Source organism: Talpa europaea, assembly GCF_964194135.1.
Source record: "Talpa europaea genome assembly, chromosome: 1".
Classification (NCBI taxonomy): Eukaryota; Metazoa; Chordata; class Mammalia; order Eulipotyphla; family Talpidae; genus Talpa; species Talpa europaea.
Genome location: NC_140073.1, coordinates 8,174,930 through 8,185,018, shown reverse-complemented (window position 1 = coordinate 8,185,018; position 10,089 = coordinate 8,174,930). Strand labels below are relative to the sequence as shown.

The 10,089-nt window shown below is 38.3% G+C and overlaps 1 protein-coding gene across 1 annotated transcript; it reads right to left on the bottom strand.

Annotated features, from left to right (window-relative positions):
* Positions 1–2,517: 2,517 nt before the first annotated feature.
* LOC311170310 (olfactory receptor 5A1-like) lies at positions 2,518–3,480 on the bottom strand (the record flags this gene model as incomplete). The annotated part of the gene is made up of 1 exon (XM_084232688.1): positions 2,518–3,480. One exon carries the CDS (start codon positions 3,478–3,480, stop codon positions 2,518–2,520), a length of 963 nt encoding a protein of 320 aa, XP_084088814.1.
* Positions 3,481–10,089: the final 6,609 nt, after the last annotated feature.

Here is a 10,089-nt window from a genome sequence, read left to right as displayed (position 1 = left end):
CACCTGTGAGAATGGCCCGTGTCAAAAAGCCCAGAAACAAGTGCTGGCGAGAGTGTGAAGGAGAAGGAGCCTCACACACTTTGCTGCGAATATAGACAAGTGCAGGCCCCAGGGACACAGTATGGAGGGTTCCCAAAAGATTAAAAATGGATCTGCCATATGACCCAGAATTCCATTCCTAAGTCTCTATCCAATGAACACAAAAACACTAATTCAAAGGGATTCATGTATTCTTATGTTCATTGCAGTCCTATTTACAACAGCTACTTTATGGAAACTTCCTAAGTGCCCAAATACAGGGGCGTGTATCAGAAAAAATGTGATTGAAAAAAAATATATATATATGTACACACACAGACACATATAATGAAGATATATATATATATATATATATATATAATGAAATACTACCCAGCTATAAAAAGGGGTGTCAATATGGATGGACTGGAGAGGTTAATACTAAGCCAATAAGTTAAAAGGAGAAAGACAAAGACAGGGTAGTCTCACTTAAAATGTGGAATGTAAAGAAACACAGCAAAGGGTTGGTCAAACCCAAACCATAGCAAACTTGTACATTCTGACTGCAGATCTGAGGCAACCAGAGTGGGTGTGTGGTGGGATGGAATCTGGGGAAGTAAGGGACCCAACAGTGCATGATGGAGAATTGTGGAAGCACTGGTGTCAGGCAAGGTATGAAAATATATATTTGTAGAGGTCTGAACCTCTAACCCCCAAAGCAGATACAAAGACACAATCTTATTTTACCTCCATAAACATAAATTGGAAGAAATAAAAATATAAATGAACTGCCATAGGAGAGGATCTCTTATAAAGCTTGGATTTTAAAGGAAAAGATACAGAATTGTTTGGAAATAGTTTATCTTTCTAATTCTAGGCACTTGACATTCCCTGGAGCAGAATCCTTACTCACCTAAGAGTTCTGTAAAGATTTACTCTCTTGAGGTTTTGTTCCTTTTACTTTTGGGTGTACCCAGATATTTAGAAATGGCCAAAATGTCTGGCTTCTGGGAGTATCCCACTCCATCAGTACTCTGAGACGAGTACAAAGACTTTCCTTAGCAAATTTTTATCAGCCAGCCTCCTGCCAAAACGATCCAGTTGTCAAAGGAGAGGTTCTTGAATGGCTTTGAGCCTGCCTGCTCTATCACTTCTAATATAGGTCTTGGGAGCACAAACCACAACAAAGGAGCAATTAAAATGTATAAGCTCCAAATCACCTTCCTCCTGGGTATAGAGGGAGATCAACTCTGCTAACTGGTCCCTTGTTAAGGTTCCAAGATCTCCCTTAATAATTTTAATCTTTGGAGACATTATTATATTGAGAAATCCACTTTTCACATGGAAACCTGGAATATTCACATCTCAGGGACTTCTGTGCTTCTCCCCAACCACACAGTGACTGTCATTGTTTCTGAGGTTTTGCACTGTCTCTGGGACGCAAACCCCAGCAACACCCAGACCCTCACAGCTTCGATTTCTTTCTAGCCTCTGAGAATGTACCCACACTTCACTTTGAAATTACCTTTTCATGATTTCATTGCTTTCTTCCAACTCTTTTTTACAAGTCATCTCATAAGCATGCTCAAAAAACAAGATGGAAAGAATGGGGTTATTGGGAGTAAACTCAGAAAAATCTCAATCCACCTCATCTCCTCTCCTTTGTCTGATGTCCACTTCTTTTCTTTCTCTTCTCTCTCTCTATCATTCTTTTACTTTTTGTCTCTGTCTTTCTCTCACATTTACTTTTTCTGTGTTCCAGATTGAAATTGCAATATGTCCTTTATGAAATTATTTTGAATTTTTACAGATACAATTTTATTTATTAATCTATTTTACTTATGAAGTATAAATAAATGTTTGACAATTAGCTATAAACAGAAATAAAGAATGCAAGTGAGGAAATAAAAATTGTTGTGGATTCCTAGATTCTTGCCACTTCTTCCTGTACAATAAATATAAGAACTTTTTTGTCAAAGGTTTAGGCTTATTTATCTGAGTCTAACTATGGAAACAGGTTTGTAACCGAAACCAAAGGTCAGGACACTTCCACAGACAAATCAGTGGGTGGTCAGAGCTAACATAAAGTCACCAGAAATCAAGGAAGCCAAGCTTTCATTATTTATCTCTAACTAGATATGCTGTGACTAACAAAAGCCACTTAGACATCCATAACCCTTTTCCATAGGCGTAGTAATATCTACCCCAATATTATTCTTTTTGAAAAAGATTTATTTACTTATTAATATAAGAGCTGGGGTGCAGGCCAGAGATGCAGGGGTGAGAGGATTCACCACAGACAGAGTGAGGAGCAGAACAGACAGATCTACTGAAATACACTGCTGAGGGGAGCAGCGGGTGAAACAGGAGAGGTCTGCTGCGCCATGTAGGTCACCTCCCTAGCTAGGGACCAAAATCATGCTGCAGTGGCTGTGGATAGCTTCATAGTGCTATGTCTTAACCCCTTGCACCACCAGGGAGGCCCCCCCAATATTATTCTTAATGAGGTGAATTTGTTACCCTCTTCATCACTCTCTTTAGTGCCTCTTTGATCTCCTTGTTCCTAAGACTATAGATAAGAGGGTTCAGCAAAGGGATGACAATAATATAGAACACGGACAGAACCTTGTCCTGCTTCTTGGAGTGACCAGAACTAGGATGCATGTACACAGAGAGGGATGTGCCATAGAAGAGAGTCACAACTGCCAGGTGGGAGGCACAAGTGTTGAAGGCCTTGATGCTACCTTTGATGGAAGATATTTTCAGGATGGAAGCTGCAATGAAACCATAGGATAACAGAGTAAGAAGCAAAGACCCAAACCCAACAAAAGTAGCTACCAGAAAGATAATCATTTGGGTGATGAAGGGATTAGAACAAGACAAGGTAATAATCTGAGCTATATCACAAAAAAAATGTTGAATGACATTTGGCCCACAGTAGTAGAGGTTAAAGGAAGGCACTGTTTGAACAAAGCTATTAAGAAAACCACTCCCAAGGGCCCCAGCAACCATCTTCTTACAGAGTCCAGGGGCCATGATGGCCGAGTACTGCAGAGGTTTGCCAATGGCCACATATCTGTCGTAGGCCATGGCAGCCAAGAGGCAGCACTCAGAAAGACCCATCCAGCAGACAACAAAAAACTGTGCAGCACAGGAAACAAAAGGAATTGATTTTTCATCTTTGAAGAAGTCTGCAAGCATCCTTGGGCTGATGGAAGAAGTGTAGCAGATGTCTATTAATGAGAGGAAACTGAGAAAAAAGTACATTGGTGTGTGCAGGTGGGAGTCCATCCTGATTAGGGTGATGAGACTCAGGTTCCAGATTAAGGTCACAAGGTAGATCACTAGGAAGACTGGAAAAAGAATAAACTGCATCTCTTTTTCATCTGTGAGTCCCAGAAGAACAAACATTGTCACAGAGGTGAAGTTTCTCTCCCTTTCCATAGAAATGCTTTGTGCCATCTGTTGATGAAAAAGTGAGAGAAGAAAATGGCTTCATTAAAAAAAATACTGTTCATTATTTTCTAGTCATACAGTGAACTAAATATACTTTGAATCATCAATTATGAGCTAAGATGCACCTTCTAAGTATATTCACCAACATTAATGGAAAAATTCTTTGGGATAAATATTATCATTCTCTTTTGAATACAAAGGCATTAAATGGACAGCACTAGTATGTTATCGCACAAAATGGTTGGCTTCATGTTTTCCCTTTCCAGATTTTATAAATATATGTGACTTGGAAATAGATCAAATTAGTAAAACCCATCATTTCTATATGATTAAATGTGATGATTTTAATCAAGCATGCCTGACATTAACTCAGTACTTGAAGATACCCTGAATCATGTGGGCATCCTCATCTATAAAATAAGGATGCTGGAGTAGGTGCACTTTAAAAATCTCCTTGAGAACAAACATTTAATTAATATAAGTGTGGAAAATTAATATAAGTTTTGTAACTGCCTTTCATAAGTCCTATGGAGGTAAGCAACACAATAATGATAGGGGACTTCAACACCCCACTTACAGCAATGGACAGGTCGCCAGACAGAAAATCACCAAAGAAACAACAATCTTAAATGACAAATTAGACAAGATAGACTTAGACATCTTTAGAACAGTCCACCTCAAAACACAAGACTATATTCTTTTTTTAGTGTTCATGGAGAATACTTGAGGGTAGACAATATTTGAGGACACAAAGCAAATTAATAAATTTATTAAGATTGATATAATATCAAGCATGTTTTTCAATCACAGTGGCAAGATATTAAAACCAAACAAAAGAAGAAATGGGGTGGACCAGAAAATTGTGGCTAATGTACAAAATGCTACTGAATAGCTACTGATCAATGAGAAAAATAAAAGTGAAGTTTATAAAAAAGTACCTTGAATGAATGAAAATGCTGTCAAGACATATCAAAACTTATGGATGCTGCCAAAGCAGCACTAAGCTGGAAATTTACTGCAACACAGGTCTAGCTCAGGAAACAAGAAAAGTCACAGATAAGAAATCTAAGCTTGTACCTACAGGAACTAAAAAAAGAAGAAAATACAAAGCTAGAAGACATCAAATGGAAGGAAACAATGAAAAGTAGATCAGAAATTAATGAGAGATGAAAAACAGTGCCCTCCCCCCAAAAAAAAAGATCAATGGAAAGACAAACACAATGGCAAATACAGATGCTAACATATCAATATTAACTCTAAATGTAAATGGACTAAACTCTTCAATAAAAAGACACAGAGTTGCAGCCTGGATTAAGAAACAAAACCCAACCTTTTGCTGTCTCCAGGAAACACATTTAGCTACAAAAGATAAAAATAGGCTCAAAGTTAAAGGATGGAAAACAATCCTACAAGCAAATGGACCAAAAAAGAAAGCAGGAACAGCTATACTTATATCAGAAAAAACAGATTTCAAACTCAAAAAGATAAAAAGAGACCCCAATGGTCACTACATTATGATCAAGGGGACAATACTTCAAGAAGAAATAACACTCATTAACATATACTCACCAAACGAAGGAGCACCAAAATATATCAGACAACTGTTGTCCTCTCTGAAAACAGACATCAGAGAAAACACATACGTAGTGGGAGACTTCAACACACCACTATCAACAATGGATAGATCAACAAGACAAAAAATAAGTAAAGAAACCAAAGCTCTAAATAAGGACCTAGAGCAATTGGGCTTAACAGACATCTATAGAACACTAAACTCCAAAAAAACAGAGTACACATTTTTCTCAAGCGCACACGGATCATTCTCCAGGATCGATCACATACTGGGGCACAAGACAAACATCAACAGATACACCAAGATTGAAATCATATCAACCATCTTTTCTGACCATGAAGGCATCAAACTAGAAATAAACCATAAAAAGAAGGCAAGGAACTTTCCTACCTCATGGAGATTAAAAACCACACTACTGGAAGACCACTGGACTAATGAGGAGATCAAAGAAGAAATTAAAAAATTTTTTGAATTGAACGACAAGGAGGACACCAATATCCTAAATGTATGGGATGCAGCAAAAGCAGTAATAAGAGGAAAATATATAGCAATAGAAGCTCACATCAAGAAACAAGAAAGAACTCAAAGAAACAACCTAATCTCGAAGCTCAAAGATATAGAAAAAGAACAACAAAAAAACCCCAAAACCAGTAGAAGAAAAGAAATAATAAAAACCAAAGCAGAAATAAATGAAATTGAAACTAAAAAAACAATCCAAAAGATCAATGAAACCAAGAGCTGGTTCTTTGAAAAAATCAATAAAATAGACAAACCCCTAGCCAGGCTCACAAAGGAAAAAAGGGAGAAAGCACAAATAAATAGGATCATCAATGAAAGAGGAGAAATCACAACGGACACAGCAGAAATCAAAAGAATAATCAGTAACTACTATGAACAGTTATATGGAAACAAGTTTAATAATCTAGAGGAGATGGACAAATTCCTACAACTCTACAATCACCCAAAGCTAGATAAAGAAGAAACAGAACACCTAAACAGACCAATTACAAGCAGCGAAATTGAAATGGTAATCAAAAACCTCCCCAAAAACAAAAGCCCAGGACCTGATGGATTTACAAATGAATTCTACCAAACATTCAGAGACAAATTAGTGCCTATCCTTCACAAACTCTTCCAAAAAGATCAATGAACCCAAGAGCTGCTTCTTTGAAAAGATTGATAAAATAGACAAACCTTTAACCAGACTCTCTAAGAAGGAGGGGAAAAACATAAAATCAGAAAGAAAAGAAGAAAAGTTGTACTATAAAATACATAAGATCATGAGAGTATAATGAACAATTACATGGAAAAAAAATTAGATAATTAAGAGGAAATGAATAAATTGTTAGAAACTTGGAACATTCCAGGACCAAGGCAGGGAGAAATAGAAAACATGAACACAGCCCTTATGAGTAAGGAAATTGAAACAGTCATCAAAGACATCTTCAGAAGCAAAAGCCCAGGACCCAGTGACTTCACTGGCGAATTCTACCATATGTTCAAAGAAAAATGAATACATATCTTACTCAAAAGCTTCCATAAAATTGCAAAGGGGAGGGAAATTCCAATTATATTTTATGAAGTCAGTATTACCCTGATTCTGAAATCAGACAAGGATATCACACTTGCACACTCCCCCCCCAAAAAAAAATCTAGCTTATAATTGCTTGTTGATTTTGATTTTTACTTTACTATAATTAGTCTTTTTCCTGGCCCCTTATTTAGGTTTTCTTTTCTTTTTTTTTAAGATTTATTTATTTATGCATACAAGAATGGGGTACAGGCCAGAGATGTGGGGTGCGAGAGGACCCACCAGAGACAGAGTGGGAAACAGAACAGGCAGACTGACCGAAGCACACTGCCGAGAGGAGCAACCAGCGAGACAGGAAAGGTCTACCTCACCGTGTGGGTTTCTCCCTGGCCAGCCAGGGATCGAACTCATGCTGCAGAGGTTGTGGACTGCTTCATAGTGCGGTGCTCAACTCCTTGTGCCACCAGGGGGGCCCTTATTTAGGTTTTCTAAATTCCTGCTATAAGTGAGACCATCCAGTATTTTTCTTTTTCTTTTTGGCTTATTTCACTGAGCATGATCCCTTCCAGCTCCATCCATGTTGGGATTAGGGTCAAAATAAGGGTGGTGGGAATTTTATGGGGACTATAACCAAGATGAAGATGCATACATTGTGCAAAAATGAAAAATGCTGTAAAAATATATAAAATTAAAAAAACAAAAAACTTCTCATCAAAATCTTGGCAAATTGAATCCAACAATACATTAAGAGATTTATGCATATGATCAAGTGGGATTAATTCCAGGGACTAACAGGGTGTTTCAACATACATGCACCAATAAACATTACCCAATGCATCAACAAAGGAAGTACAAAAATCATATGCTATTCTCAATAGGCACAGTAAAATCATTTGACAAGATTCAATATACTTTTATAATAGAACTCATGAACAAGCTGGGTATAAAAGGAACATACCTCAACATAATTAAGGGCATAAATGACAAACCCACAGCCAATAGCACACTCAATGGTGAAAAACTGAAAGCTTTTCCTTTATGGTCAGGAACATGACAGGGATGTCCATTCTCATCACTACTGTTCAATATATTTTTAGAAGTCCTAGAAAGAGCAATCAGACAAGAAAAAAGTATAGAAGCTTTCTCAACTGGAAAAGAAAAAGTAAAATAATCACTCTTAGTGATGAATATACATGGAATATATATGGAAAAATCCAACGTGCCAGCAAAAACTTATTAGAAATAATAAATGAATACAGTAGAAATAAGAAATGAATAAGTGGGGATTCGGAGGGGCGGAGCAACATGGCGGCGAGGAGACACTGCGAGTAAGATCTCCCATTAAAAAAAAGTTAATAGGGAGGAAAAGCGGCAGGTCCCAGTGAGAACTGGGACACGGAAGATAAACGGGTGACTCCAGCAAACTACCCGAAGAAGAAAGTGGCCATAAAAGAGGACTAGAAGGGAGGGAAGCGCAGAACCCTGCTCCCCTCCCCCGCCCACAGAGGCGGCACTCTCCGACCAGCAGAGAGGAGGAAAACAACAAACCAAAACGGCCACCAAGAACAAACAACGCAGCAAGCGGGACTGTGAGTGGAAAGGAACTATTGCAGCCACCACACCCCGTGAACGGGAGCTGAGGCGAACCCTGCAGGATTCGCCGCGGCGGTGAGCGAACGGCTCCGGGCGCCATTAGAGAAGAACAAAGACCCCGGGAGACTCGCACACAGCCCGGGCTGCCGATGACTCCTGGAGGAACCAGAGGGGAGAAGAGAAGCCCACCCAAGATGCCGGCCAGTCCCAACAACACAGTGTCCCAACGCATACGGCAAATTAGAAAACAGACAGTAGGGAGGAGAAGAACCACACGCAACCTAGCAACTCTCCAGAGAAAAAGCACACCACAAAAAGAAAACCAGCCCCCAGATTGCAACGACAGTAACTTGGAAGAACTTCTGAGCCTTCCAGAAAGAGAATTTAAAATTGCCGTGATTAAAAAACTGACAGAAGTCATAAAGGAAAACAATGATAAGGGAAAAATAATCAACGATCAGAAGAATGAAATTGAGTCCCTAAAGAGGGAAGTAAAAGAAATGCAGGAGATCAAAGAATTAGTGGAAGAACTAAAGAATTCTGGGAAAAGCAATGAAAGCAGAATTGATGAAATGGAAGAACGAATAAGTGCTCTTGAAGACACAGAAATAAAAAGAACCAAAACAGAAAAGGAAAGAGAAGTACGAAGGAAAAAGAATGAAGAAAGACTTCGGGAACTATCTGACTCCATGAGGAAAGGAAATATAAGAGTTATAGGAATACCAGAAGGAGAGGAGAGAGAAGTAGGAACAGAGAAAATATTCAAAGAGATAATTGAAGAGAACTTCCCAAATGTGAAGAAGGAGCTGAAAATTGATATACAAGAAGCAAGAAGAACACCAATCTTCCACGACGAAAGAAAAAATACAGCAAGACACATAATAGTAAAGCTCCCAAGAATCCAGGACAAGGAAAAAATAATGAAGCTGGCAAGAGGGAAGAAACAGATAACATTCAAAGGAAAGCCAATCAGGCTGACATCAGACTTCTCCGAAGAAACACTACGGCAAGGAGAGAGTGGAGGGATATAGTCAACAGACTCCAAGAAAACAGATGCCAACCAAGAATACTCTATCCTGCAAAGCTCTCCTTCCTCTTTGAAGAAAGAATATGGACCTTCCCAGACAAACAGAAACTCCGGAATTTCATTGCAACTAAACCCCCACTCCAAAAAATACTACAAGGAGTCCTAAAGCCAGAACCTCAGAGGGACGAATAACAATGAAAGAAGGCCAAAAAAAAAAAAGTTATTAAAAGAATAAATAAATAAAATCAAAGGAAAGACAAACACAATGGCAAATACAGATGTTAACATATCAATATTAACTCTAAATGTAAATGGACTAAACTCTTCAATAAAAAGACACAGAGTTGCAGCCTGGATTAAGAAACAAAACCCAACCTTTTGCTGTCTCCAGTAAACACATTTAGCTACAAAAGATAAAAATAGGCTCAAAGTTAAAGGATGGAAAACAATCCTACAAGCAAATGGACCAAAAAAGAAAGCAGGAACAGCTATACTTATATCAGAAAAAACAGATTTCAAACTCAAAAAGATAAAAAGAGACCCCAATGGTCACTACATTATGATCAAGGGGACAATACTTCAAGAAGAAATAACACTCATTAACATATACTCACCAAACGAAGGAGCACCAAAATATATCAGACAACTGTTGTCCTCTCTGAAAACAGACATCAGAGAAAACACATACGTAGTGGGAGACTTCAACACACCACTATCAACAATGGATAGATCAACAAGACAAAAAATAAGTAAAGAAACCAAAGCTCTAAATAAGGACCTAGAGCAATTGGGCTTAACAGACATCTATAGAACACTAAACTCCAAAAAAACGGAGTATACATTTTTCTCAAGCGCACACGGATCATTCTCCAGGATCGATCACATACTGGG